Source organism: Gymnoscopelus braueri, assembly GCF_963280865.1.
Source record: "Gymnoscopelus braueri genome assembly, chromosome: 1".
Lineage (NCBI taxonomy): Eukaryota > Metazoa > Chordata > Actinopteri > Myctophiformes > Myctophidae > Gymnoscopelus > Gymnoscopelus braueri.
In genome coordinates, this window is record NC_137603.1 from 42,573,276 (window position 1) to 42,588,275 (window position 15,000).

The window sequence follows — 15,000 nt, forward strand, 5'->3', positions numbered from 1 at the left end:
TATAGTTGACGTAATAGTTAGTTAGAACGTAACATTTGAGTTAGAATGACTTTTTAACTTTTATAGTTATCGTGATTGCAATCGTGCTTGGTGTGAATGGCCCTTAACACTATAATACTATACTGTATATCAAATACTGTAACACTATAATGCTAAATCACATAAGTGATTCTATCACAAACTATAATGCAACAAAATATCTCATACTGTAACACTATAATACTATATTACACACACACTTTAATACCATATCCCATACTGTAATACTATCACATACTATAATACCGTAAAACTATATCACATAATGTAATCATATATCTTTTTGATTTGACATGACAGAATAAGCAAAGAGTTTTTGTCGCATTCCTAAACCAATCATTTGATGACCGGTGGAGACTCAAAGAGTCATGCAGAGTGTCCTACCGGAGACTCCGCCTGATAGGTTCTTGATCGTTATCTTAAACCCCCTTGCTGTTGATCACACACAGATAAAGAAGACACGTGACACACGAGATCTCTTTTACTCGACGAGGATTGTGACCACCATGTAACTCACTTCACAAGGTCCAAAATCACAATGGCGCACTCCCCTCCGTCCAAGCACTTTATTAGAAAAGGGGAGGGGACAGAGGAGTACAGAGGAGTGGAAACTTACTAACTGATAAGGACTGTCAGACATATTACACATTGGATTAATACATTGTAGGATATTCAATTAAATGAATACAATCAAAGAAAGAACTTATATACACATTATATATATCTTTATAGCTGCATCTAAATGCTGTAAACCGATCCTGTCATTTCCTGCTTTTGTTCATTTAATTAATACTCCTAAAAACATCAATCACATTTTTCTTGCTTTCACATTTTCAAAATGGATATCATACCAGGATTTTTATTAATCAAACCAACAACTCAACCATCTGCCTCTTCGCTTCCAGTGGCCTTGGGACTACTTTCTATGTCACTCTCAAATAGGGCTCGAAGAGAATACACACTCTCGTGTGGAGTGGAGCACTTGGGACAAATATCGTCATCAGTCTAAGACAACGCCGCATGTCTGCACGACCTTTTCATTGACCATACACTAATGGTCTTGCTTTGCGTCACTAACATTCTTGGAATTAATGTCATCTGAAATAAAAAAAACACCACATGTCCTTTTTATCAGAAACGCAGACCCCTCCACTCGCAGCAGTCAAAAGGTCAAGAGTCCATCTATTCTGGACGGCCATTAACGACGCTGACTCAAACTCACGGTTTTGGGCCTCTTCAAATTGTCATTGTAGCATTGAGGAACAGGCTACGTCTATAGTTAATTGTCTCTACACGTAACATAAGCTTTCCCACTCCAAGATGGGGAAAGAGAGACAAACCAACCTTATTGGCACGGGATTACCAGTGAGATTGTATTTTTCTTACAACCTCCAATTCTTAGTTGATCTAAACAAACACGGGGGAGTCAGCATTAATGTCTGTTGACAAGTGTGTTCGTTGATCTGACCCTTCTTCACAGAGCCAGCGTGGACATAACAAAGGTTAGGCTTCCGAGTGACATACAGGCTTAACAGTGCTATTTAGGGCGTATTTCAACTGATGGTACGGTTTACACGGCAAATAGCTGCTGTTAGTTCAAAGTCATTTTCTCCCAAGGCTCACCAGCGATATTGGATTTCGAGGCATGTCACTTCTCATGACCAGTTGTGTGAAACAGATATATTTATATGTGTGCAACCATAAACATTCACATTTTAGTCTTAGCGATTTGATTAGCGTAAAAATATACCCAGCATTTAGATTTAGACGGTGAGAAACATTTTCGTCAACACTCCTCGATTTACGAGTAACTTTAATAATACAAATATATAATACACTCATAGAAATTAAAAAACTCACAAAAATACCAGGGGTGCAATTCTAGGTGTAATAGGAATGGGGAAGGAGATTATTCTAATGGGAGTCTTCTCCAGGTTTGGGTCTGACCGTAGCGCTATCAGCTCGGCCCCACCCGCTGCTGGCTTTAGCACTCCTATTACTTAAATGTCTGATAATGTTCGAACCAATTTACAGTGGCCTTTTGTGGATCCAAATAACACGTTTCAATTGTGTTGGTGACCAGGACTCGGAACGGACCCTCTCAGCGCAGAGTTGGTCCTGGTCCTGTCGCTTGATGATCTTTATCACGGCATGCAGATCACCAGTGCTTCAGTCCCTGTAGGGAGAGAGAAAAGACTAGACAGATAATTTGCACTTTGGACTATTTTCATGTAAAGCTCCACTAATGTGATGCATTATGGCTATGGCCGTTTTGACACATCTGTACTTCAATCTAGTTTTACAGTATCATCACTTTTCAATAAGTGGAAATAATAGTCTTACATATGGCCTTTCGTTACCTTTTCATTGTCTAAAAACATGTACAAAACTGTTTAGCATAATTTTGAAAATTATAAGTGTGAAAATGCTGCTTAATTATATATTATATGTGTACCATCCCTCCTGTTTGAGATATGACCTATGGTCATGACTCAACTTCAGATCCTAAGTGTGAAATGGTCTGTGTCACTGGTGGCAGACATAACAAATAAAAACTCCCAATGTGAAGCGAGACTAGGTTCCTTTGCTATCTTATCTACATAAGCGCTTCCCAGGCGTAAAAGTGCCTCTGCTAGTCTACTGTGCAGCAAAAAAAATAAACAAAGTAGAAAATGCATCTTGGCATCATGTCTAACTTTCTAGTCTTGGGCTTTTGTGCATGCTGAGTGAGTGGCCTAGGAAGCTAGATACTTTATTGCCCGTGACCTGTAAGTGCTTTAAGAGCTTACTTGTGGTTTTCCACACATACCTCACGTGTGGGAGATGCTCCCAAAAATAAATCAACACAAGAGATTACGTGAGACAACTGATAAACGTGGCCTCAAAATTTGCTATTTCCCTTGAGAAAATGGCTGGACTATTAACAAACTCTTGCTGATACTTAAATGAGTAGAAATACTTAAACAATGAGTACAGATACTTTAAAGTTCCCAAACTGAGTAAAAATACTTTAAATGAGTAGTTTGCCTCTGGCTTTCTCCTTTTCTCTTTCTTGGCTGGACTTCACACGCACACGCACACACACACACACACACGCACACGCACACAGAGCCAGGCTCACTGAATTGCTCTCACTCTCTTATTCTCTCTCTCTCTCACGCACACATGTGAACACACACACACATGCAGACAGTCAGACAGACACACTCACTCCTCTCACACACACAGTACCTGACACTCTCCAACGTAAGTGACGTCATTCCACATGCTTCAAACACACACAGTCTTTTCGGTACATGAAACTACACACATGCACGTATACAAGCACACACGCACGTCATAACCCATTTGTTCACACTACTTTTGCTACCCTTCACACTTTACATATAGTACATATGTATTACACCCAAACACCACATTCACTTACAATTCATGTACACTAACACCTGAACACACATGCACACTCTCTCTCTTTCTTCCTCTTCTCTCTCACTCTCATTTAAACATCACTCCTTACATGTCGTTGTGCACCACGACATGGAATTTTGAAATGTTTAAATGATTACTGCATCTATTTGGGGCATTCATACAGATCACAAAAATGCACATTCCACTCTCTCATTCACACATCTTTTAGACAAAACAAAACGTTTTCTTCTTACTACAATCTCTCTCTTTGTAGCTGTCGCTCTGATGCGCACAGCCTCCTAGCTTCTTCTCTTTCTCTCTTCTCTAATCATCCCAGCCAGACATATTGCATGACTCGCAAAGAGCCAGTCCGAAGAGAAGATGGCCCTTACGACCACATATACAACATGAGTTGGGGGCCCTTGGTTGGCCTTTCTCTTTCCTCGTATCATCCCATCCATGTACTGTTGTGCTTGATATACAATCAGCCACAAAATGGCCTAAACGACCACACCTAAAACATGATCTGGGGGCCCTTGTTTGGCCTTTCTTCTTGCCCTGCTTTGGCTTATTTCCTTCGTTGGTAACATCGACTACAATCACTTGTTTCCCAGGATCTTCTTTTTCCTTCTCCATATTAGCAGTCAATTACTATTATGTGGGTGAACTTAAATATGTGTGGTTATTATAATGTTCTGTTCAATGTGTAGAAATTATTTTATTCACTGTAAAGATCTTGTTCTTATCCTAACTAAGTGTACAGTATTTCAAACTTTATCTAGGCACTGCTGTATACTGGCCAAAAACTGTATCACACCCAAATTCACCACATCCACCACGTGTAGACGTGCCCCAGGGAATCACGCACTTATCACTCACTTATCACATCCAAACCATACACCGTACACCCCTGAGATTGTTATGGGGGTTATACTAGATATATAGAATAAATATAGACAAAGCAGTTTACACGACTAGATTTCCCCGGAGGGGGCTGTCAGACCCACTGGCTTTCAACCACCGTGACAAACACACACTCAACTTGTACCAGTATACTCTTGCAGCTAATAAAATGCAGTGGCTTTCGCCACTACAACACAACTATAACTGTAGTTGCTTATCTATGCACAACTACAACACACTTGTCAATATTACACCTAAGTAATAACAACAATATGTCCACACAAGGACCACACTTGTCAATATTACACCTAAGTAATAACAACAATATGTCCACACAAGGACCACACTTGTCAATATTACACCTAAGTAATAACAACAATATGTCCACACCAGGACCACTTACATGTTTCTTATAGGCGTGTGATCACGTTCAGATTTCGGCAGTCGTTCGTCGAAGAGAAGATTTCGGACTGGTGAACACCGGCCTGGCGCGACTTTACACCCCAGGGCTTGCAGGACCCTCTCAGATCTCTGGCTATCGATAGACTTGCGATGCGTCCTCTTCTCCTCTTCCAAAAACGACGTTGAAATCCGACACGAAGGACCAGTGAAATGATAGGTTCTTGATCGTTATCTTAAACCCCCTTGCTGTTGATCACACACAGATAAAGAAGACACGTGACACACGAGATCTCTTTTACTCGACGAGGATTGTGACCACCATGTAACTCACTTCACAAGGTCCAAAATCACAATGGCGCACTCCCCTCCGTCCAAGCACTTTATTAGAAAAGGGGAGGGGACAGAGGAGTACAGAGGAGTGGAAACTTACTAACTGATAAGGACTGTCAGACATATTACACATTGGATTAATACATTGTAGGATATTCAATTAAATGAATACAATCAAAGAAAGAACTTATATACACATTATATATATCTTTATAGCTGCATCTAAATGCTGTAAACCGATCCTGTCACCGCCAGTCATCAAATTATTGGCTTAGGAATGTGACAAAAAATTCAAGGCTTCATGGGGTGTGTAATTGAATTTTTTTTTTATCAACTTCAACTAACAACAGTGCTGAGTAATCCATGTGGAACATTGGACAGGAGGAAATAACCTGACCTTGATATTCATGCATTATTTTATTTTTTTCCCCTTATATGCCGATTTCAATTTCGATTTCGATTTTGATTTCGAGTCTGTTTTACCCATCTTCTTTCTACCATATTAAATTGACATGCCAGTTTTTTGCTCAACATGTCGTTGGTGAGCTTTCCAGTCAAGCCGCTCCACTGTAAACTGTAGTTCAAAGAACATCTTATACATTTAAAAACATATTTTACCTGATGTTTAGGCCCGGCAGGGCTTGCACCACTGTACACTGGCAGAAACCATGCACTGTGAACGTGTAATACTATTATCACACACTGTAATAATACTGTAATTATTAGCTACATGTAGTGGTAGCCATGATGAGTGTCCCAGTTGTGTGTCTGTACTATAGTGTAGCTTCTGTTGTCTGTGATGAGAGTGTGTGTGTGTGTGTGTGTGTGTGTGTGTGTGTGTGTGTGTGTGTGTGTGTGTGTGTGTGTGTGTGCGTGTGCGTGTGCGTGTGTGTTTCAAAACCATGTTCCATTCGTTATGCTAGTTTGACTTCCCAGGTAACAAGGTAGTCTTTATTCATAAATACACATGAACGCACGCAGGTGTTTGTGTGCGTGTGTGTGTGTGTGTGTGTGTGTGTGTGTGTGTGTGTGTGTGTGTGTGTGTGTGTGTGTGTGTGTGTGTGTGTGTGTGTGTGTGTGTGTGTGTGTAATGCTACCTTGTGTGGTTCTGTGGTTTGTTGTCATAGCAGTAGCAGGCAGTTCACAAATTGAGTGGCTCCCTTTTACTGTTGAAGGGCTGCTTTGTACACAGTCTCACACACACACACACGCACGCACGCACGCACACACACACACACACACACACACACACACACACACACACACACACACACACACACACACACACACACACACACACACACACACACACACACACTCACACAGAGGGTATATTGATCGAGGGTAGGTAACAAGCTTGTTATTAATGGAGGAGTGTATTTTTCTGTGTGTGTGTGTGTGTGTGTGTGTGTGTGTGTGTGTGTGTGTGTGTGTGTGTGTGTGTGTGTGTGTGTGTGTGTGTGTGTGTGTGTGTGTGTGTGTGTGTGTGTGTGACTGTGTGTGTGTGTTGGACAGACAGTATGTACATTCACTCTCTCTTAACAAGCTCCCATTATTAACACATGGACCACCTAGACTGACAGCACATCCGCTATGCACGCACGCACGCACGCACGCACGCACGCACGCACGCACGCACACACGCACACGCACACACGCACACACACACACACACACACACACACACACACACACACACACACACACACGTTTAATCTCCATAAGTCATATATTGATTACGCTTCAAAAAACAAACAGCTCCTACCCATCACCATGATAAATACATCAACAGTCTCATCCCACACAAAGCATCGCAGTGCATTCCAGCACAAATCACAGCATGTTGGCACAACTAGACAGACTGGTTCATTTGCTGTTTCTCATACAGCATAATGTTTGCTGTCGCTGTTTCACATCAGATGCTGGGCAGCTGATGAAGCTGCTTGTCGTTGCTGTCGGATGGAAACCTCATAAGTCCAAAACCGTTACTTTTCAGGAAATGCAAAAATAACCTGTGTTCCAGTGGTTCCAATGTAGTTATTTAGTCACTCTCGCTCTTGTTAATACTTTTTATTGGTTCAAATTTTATAAAACTCACAGACAGACTTGACCACTTTCACTTAGAACAATTGTAGTATTGTATTGTATTGTAACAAATGTAGTTATTATTTAGTCACTCTCTGTCTTGTTAATACTTTTCTTTGGTTCAAATTTTATAAAACTCACAGACAGACTTGACCAGTTTCACTTTGAACAATTTTCTAAAATAGCAGATCTACAAATGAGCTTGTAGATCGGCTATTTGTGCTACTTTTGTGTACAAACAAAACATAAAAACATATATATTTCAACAAACGAAGTTGAAATATGGAGATACAAGGTTTCTGCCTGACAGCAACATTGTGTTTCTCTGTTGTTCCTGGATGGACTTTGAGATACGATGCAGAAAACATCTTGAGATGTTCATTTTATGTCAAGAGTGTGCTCTTTTCATTTGACAACATTTCTGGTTGTTTTCTTCCCCACTTCTCTTTCCTGGTTATTTGACACAGAGCAGAACCTCGTTTGATCTGTTCCGTCAAAGCCCATTCAATGGAATGAATGGCCTATTTCAACTAAACATCTTAAACAATGCGTTACTACAGGTCAAACTCATCATCACTGGAATATGTACAGTATTACTCACCATTTTGGAAGGATATGCTGCATAAAATTATTGTTCTGTTCCCAGAAAAAGGGTGCAAACGTATTAGCATCAGAGCTTCAGAGGATAACAGGAATTCACAGAAATAATTGACACAAGATAAGGACAGTAGACCTCTTACCACAACGGCCTCTTGGCACAAGAAGAAGGTCACTATTAGATTGTGCCTTGTATTGAGTGCAGCCCATGTTGCTCTTGGTCTTGAACGTGTGCATGTCTGAAGACACCAAATTATAGTATGTTCAGAACCACGTATGCGTCTGCTATCTCTATCTGCGAACCCTCGCGGCTACATAGACACCGACTTGCAAAGTATAATCGAGCCTTTAGACTGTTTTACAGGATCAAATTAATGTTATAAGGATTAGACTCATGTTATAAGGATTATGATTAGACTCATGTTAGAAGGATGAGACTTATGTTTGAACGACTAGACTATATTAAAAGGATTAGGATTAGTCTAAAATTTGAATGATTGGACTCATGTTATAACATTCAGAGTAGATTATTGTTATTGTCATAATTATTAGGATTAGTTTACTGTTTTAAGTATCAGGATTAGATTCATGTCATGGAAATAGTGTTGAAAAAGATGGCCTATTTTGGTTGTAACTGAACCATTCACTCATTAATAATAATAATAATTATGATTATAATAACAGCTAATCTCCGGCACCATTGGCTCGATCGACACGAAACTGTGCACACACACTCCCTGGATGCCAGAGCAGAACCTTTTTCGGCCTGTTATAGCGCGACCAGGAGGCCGTTTTTGGACACTTTTTTTTATATTACTTCTACATATTTTGTCACGCAAATCAGTACACATTATCTCTATAGACATGTCATCAAGACAGATCTGTCTGAATTTTCATATTCCATCCTGATCGGCTAAGATTGGCATGTAAAGTTTGCAGGAGTGGTTCGTTTTGAACAATGACCTCAAATCATGAACGCAGCGTCCGATTGCCGTGACACTTTGCACGCACATTTCACTAGGCCGAGGAAGAAATGCCACCCTTTTCACATTGGCGTATTACAGTGCAACCAGGAAGCCGATTTTTGCAAAACACATTTCTTTATATTAGTCCTACAGATTTTGTCCAAACATCTGCTACTACTCATACAGATTTTCAACACTCCCACAAATCAACATAATAGTGTCTGTGCAATAAATTCACACAATGCTGGCCCACCATAACCTACCTGGCCTGGCGGAGACCTGTGTTCCAAGGAGCACATTGTTCTAGTTATTATTATTTTACATATATGTTCATATATTTTCGTGTGCATCCCTAGCTTGTAGATCAGCCATTTTCAGCGAAAAAAAAGAGAGGACCTAGATAGACCCCTGGGGGACCCCAGTCAAAGAAGTATATAGGTTTTAAGTGGTTAATGTACAGTACACAACTATAACACAACTACACAACCCTCCATATCTCAACACAATACTACTATCACACACACACACACACACACACACACACACACACACACACACACACACACACACACACACACACACACACACACACACACACACACACACACACACAAATTAAAGCAGGACTTAAAGGTTTGGAATTGTTTACTTTAAATACAGGGGAAAGTGTGTACAGTATGTTATGTGTATTGTGTGTGTGCGTGCGTGCGTGTGTGTGTGTTCATGCATGTGCGATTTTGACTTTGATATACAGGGTTATGGCAGCAGATTTGGAATGGACCTCTCTGTCTGAGTGGCTCCAATTAGTCTGGACAAACAGCACACACACGCACGCACGCACGCACACACGCACACACACGCACACACACACACACACACACACACACACACACACACACACACACACACACACACACACACACACACACACACACACACACACACACACACACACACACACACACACTCACCATGCACATTGATATGTGGATACAGAGACAGACAGACGTTTGGCAGAGGAGAGCAGACAAGGAATGAGGGAAGGAGACAGAAGACAATAAAGGAGAAAGAAGCATCTGTTCAGTTAGTTGATTGATACCTTTTGACTGAGATTAATGCTAATGCTAATTGATATTAATGCTAATGCTAAACCTAACCCACTATTGATTAATATGTATCTATTGATTGATATCAATTGTGTTTTCCTTCTTCCTTCCTTTCTCATAGATCTAATTTGTATTTAATCCTGTTATCATAGTATTTTTCTTTTGTTTTTAGATGGGTGGTTCTCAAAGTGGGGTCCTTAAAGGGGTTCCAGGGGGGGGTCCTCAGCTAAATGATTTGTGATTCTGAAAGTGTGCAAATGGAATCAAGTGGACCCAGCATTTGTACACTCTCAGAGTTATGGAGGTCTGTGGCCTTATGCATACTGTAGTACTGTAAGCTATTTTAGATTGATTATTTTTGCTGTACCAGGAACACAGAAAAGCTGCCCTCCAAACCAGTCAGTGTTAATGCCTTGCTTGACCCTATACAACGGGAATTGAACCCATCACCTTGGCAGTGTTGTCAGAGTCATGCTCTGTTATAATGTAGACTTCACTTCTCCAGTGTTATTTACTGTCATTCTGGAGTCATTAGCCATAATGTCATTACATTACAAGGTACAGCTCTCATCCAATTACTGTGCACGTGCGTGTGCGCGTGCACGTGCGTGCGTGCGTGCTGAGAAGGTTAACTGTAATAAGTTAATGGCAAACACTCTCACATGGTGAGAGCACTTAAAAGAGTGCAGGGTCATCTGAGGAGATAGATGACAGGAACCGCATGTTTCCTCACCAGGCATCTTCCATATTTGTCTAAAGATGACCTGTAACAGTATACTGAAGATAATTAACATTTTGCTCCAGCGTGCTAATCAGTTTCCAATGTCAGCAAGAGAACATCAAACATTATGAAGTTCATTTTGGTCTTGATGTTGGGAATACATGCAATAATGCAAAATAAAAGAATAATCTATAATTCCCCTCAAATGCAATGATGACAAGAAAGCAGGCAGAGCAACAGACAGAGAGAGAGAGAAACAGACAGGTAGAGAGACAGATCGTGACACCATTTGCAGTACAGACATGACATGGAGTGGACCGTTTGCAGGACAGACAGGGGACATGAGAGATAAGATTGTAATGGAAAGGCTCATGGTTCTTGGTATCTTTGACAAGAGAACAGATAAGAGTGGGAGATAAAAGTGGAGATAGATTAGAGGAGGAAATGGAAGGTCAGTTGTCTATATATCAGGACAACTCATCCCTCAGTGTGTGTATGCAGGTGTGTGTGTGTGTGTGTGTGTGTGTGTGTGTGTGTGTGTGTGTGTGTGTGTGTGTGTGTGTGTGTGTGTGTGTGTGTGTGTGTGTGTGTGTGTGTGTGTGTGTGTGTGTGTGTGTGTGTGTGTGTGTGTGTGTGTGTGTGTGCGCGCGCGCTAGACATTATGTTTTTTGTCATTGTTTATGCAGCAAACCTCTCCTCTTCTCTTCTCTTCTCTTCTCTTCTCTTCTCTTCTCTTCTCTTCTCTTCTCTTCTCTTCTCTTCTCTTCTCTTCTCTTCTCCTATCTTCTCCTCTCCTATCTTCTCTTGACCTTATCTGTCATCTTCTTTCTGGTTAAATCAGTGGGAAGTCAGACTAACGCCTGGTTCTCTGTCTTTCTCTCTTTTCTTCTAGGATCCCTCCTTCTCTCTCCTCCTTCATGATAAGCTTCAGGTTCCTAACAGTTCTCAGAGGGCATGGAATGAACGAGACAGCCGCTGTGATGTTTGTTCCACCCACCTGAACCAGCTCAAACAGGAAGCTGTGCATATGGTCCTCACTCTGGACCAATGGGATTTGTCCCCTACCTCCTCCCCTCCGGCACTGATTGGTCGATATGGACCTCAAGGTCCAATGGGAGCGTCAGGAGCAGCAGTTGCAGGATCAAGTGAGTGGCCTTCTCCTTTCCTGCAGTCTTCCTCCTCCTCTGCTGCGGCTTCTGCAAACCCCCCCTTCCAGACCTTCACCCACACCTCCAGCCATGGGACATCTACCCCCAACCAAGGACCTTCCACCCCCAGCCATGGAACATCTACCCCCAGCCATGGACCTTCCACCCTGAGCCATGGAACATTTACCCCCAACCATGGACCTTCCACCCCGAGCCATGGGACATCTACCCCCAGCCATGGACCTTCCACCCCCAGCCATGGAACATCTACCCCCAGCCATGGAACATCTACCCCCAACCAGGGACCTTCCACCCCCAGCCATGGAACATCTACCCCCAACCATGGACCTTCCACACCCAGCCATGGACCTTCTACACCCAGCCATGGGGGTCAGAGCGCCAGCTCTCAGTCACCAGCTGCAGGGCATAGACTAGGCTCCAAGCCCAGCTCTCTGGGGCTCGGAGGTGGGGTGGACAGAAGGAACGGCTCCCCTAGTTCAGGAAGACCGATAGGACCCCAGCAGCAACCTCTGACAGGGGTCCATAATCCTGGTCCCAGCAGCAATAATGGGACTGGTACCGGTGGACCAGTGTTGAGTACAGCAGCTCTTCAAGCACACCAGTACCTGACCAGAGCTAATGGAGGGGTTACATTGTACCCCTACCAGGTAAGCTATGTGTGTGTGTGTGTGTGTGTGTGTGTGTGTGTGTGTGTGTGTGTGTGTGTGTGTGTGTGTGTGTGTGTGTGTGTGTGTGTGTGTGTGTGTGTGTGTGTGTGTGTGTGTGTGTGTGTGTGTGTGTGTGTGTGTGTGTGTGTGTGTTGTGTTGTGTTGTGTTGTACAGTATATATACATATATATACATACATATACATGTGGACCATATATATATATATTATTATATATATATATATATATATATATATATATATATATATATATATATATATATATATATATATATATATATATATTATTATTATTATTATTTTTGGGGGTGGGCAGAAAAACCAAATGGGTGGGCCCAGGCCTACCTATGCCCACTCGTGGCTACGCCCCTGGTCCACAGCCCTCCTATGAGACACAGACGGGGTAGACAAAAATTGTACTACATAATGAACATTAGTGAAGACCAATTATATGAAAATAGGTGAAGTTGTCCTTTAATATCTTACTGTACCACGTGCTGTTTACATTTCTGACTAATATTTCAATCAATCAATCAAATGACCAGGCAGGCTGGCAGTAGGTTTTATTTATTTATATTAGTTTAACTTTCAATGGTGATGCAAAATCACTTATTATGCTATTATTAATATTAAGTTATTATGCTAGTTCATACAGTACACGCAATGCATACTTTGTATTCTCTCCTCTCCACATATTTTCATTACCATATTACTGTGTGCTGTCACATCAGGCTGCAATTGAGTGAGGTGTGTGTATGTCTATAAAGTCTTTGATCTAAGGCTTCTATGTAGGCTTTACATTTAGAGGGTTGAGATAGATAGTGAGAGAGAGGGAGAGAGAGAGATTATATTCTCAGTAAAGGAAAATACAAACACCTCCCATTACTCCGTTAAATATAATCTCAATATTTATTTGATTACGAATTACAGTAGCTCCTAATACATATGAGCAACCAGCAACCACCCAGTAACCTCTCAGCCACCACTTAGCAACCACCCAGCGACCACCCAGAAACCACCCAGTGACCCAACAACTACCCAGCAATCACCCAGCCTGCTACATGACAAGCTTAGTGTAGAAACCAAATGGAGAAACCAGACGGAGGCAGAGTAGTTGAAATTCAAAGGGTTTATTTCATGAGCAAACAAATCCATGGAAAATCCAGTGCCAACCAAAAAAAAGAAATACTAGGAAGTAGGAACAAACAAAATATAGTAAGCCAAAACAGAGGAGAACAGTAACAAACTCTACGAACTGCCAAGGAACAGAGAAAACACACACAGATTTAAATCTCGTCTAGCGAGACTTGGGCCGCATTCAAGACAATCACGTTGCATAGTGTTCTGACACTATGAACGTCAGATCTCTCCAAAAAACAACCAAAAGCTATTAAAATACGCGTTTAGCGCAAGGACCGTAGGCGCACGTTTTTAGCTGAAAATGTTCTACTGTACCACTCATCCTAGGATATCATAACATCATAGAAAAGGTAAGAAAACCGTGGGGCAAAATTCCCCTTTAAGATGGTAGGAAAAGAAGGTTTGAAGAGAAGAGAGGAAGAAGAAGTGGATCGAAGGCGTATGAGTGGATGGTTTCCTGATGATATGGAGACAGTATAGACTTCAAGAGGTGTGTGAGGTGTGTGTGTGTGTGTGTGTGTGTGTGTGTGTGTGTGTGTGTGTGTGTGTGTGTGTGTGTGCGTGTGTGTGCGTGTGCGTGTGTGTGTGTGTGTGTGTGTGTTGTAGAGATGTAATAATTCATACAGTGATAATTGGGACTCTGGGGACCTCCCTCTCTCATGCGGTTAAGGTCAGGACAAAATAGTGGGAGAGGATAGAGAGAATAATCCAACAGGGGGGATGGAAGTGATAGAGAGATTGGGAGGGGGAGAAGAAGGAGGAATGAACATGAAGGCCAGTATTCTGGTGAAACCGGTGTATAGCTGGAATCTGGAGAACCCGCGGCACAGATGTGAAATGGATTTGATTCTGGTATATTAGTGGGTGTGGTAGGGGCTTGTGTTGGAATAACCGATCAAAGATTCTCTTGGCCTTCCTTTTGACTGGAATACGCTCTGCGCCATGGCGCTCTGCCAATTTAGTGAATAGAATTTCAAAATACAAAAGCCAGAGTTAATGTTTTAATATTGGATTGTCATCCATCAGTATTATTTAATTGTGTTAAACATTCCAAGCTTTGCTCAGTGCAAGCCAAAACATTTTGTAAGATGTTGCTCAGCCATAGGCTATCAGGCAAATACTTTTTTCCCATTCCTTCAGCATTCACAGTTCAACAATAGACGTTTCAGCTCACACACAACCTTGCAATTCACAAAACGACTTGAATTTGATTCAGATGCACTCATCAGATGCACTTATTTTTGCATACATTACACACAGATTAGAGCAACACACTTTCTACTTTTTTCGGACTGATTATCAACCCAAATGAAAAACAATATTTTAATAGTATTTATATACACGTATAGCCTATTGGGGAAGCTCTATTAAGACATGCATAAAATAATAATTCAAAGTATGGGCACTGAAGGACTGTTTTGTCCGCAGTCGTGTTTCACTCTTTAAAATAGTATAAGGAGTTTGTTTA

General features: G+C 41.6%; 1 protein-coding gene across 2 annotated transcripts in view; it reads left to right on the forward strand.

Annotated features, from left to right (window-relative positions):
* Nucleotides 1–15,000, forward strand: part of kif26ba (kinesin family member 26Ba) — a 112,650-nt gene that overhangs the window by 35,360 nt on the left and 62,290 nt on the right. For both annotated transcript variants that reach the window (XM_080436920.1, XM_080436921.1), the window contains exon 3: nucleotides 11,449–12,372. In XM_080436920.1, coding sequence (XP_080293046.1) covers nucleotides 11,449–12,372 — 924 coding nt within the window. The remainder of the gene's footprint in view (nucleotides 1–11,448; nucleotides 12,373–15,000) is intronic.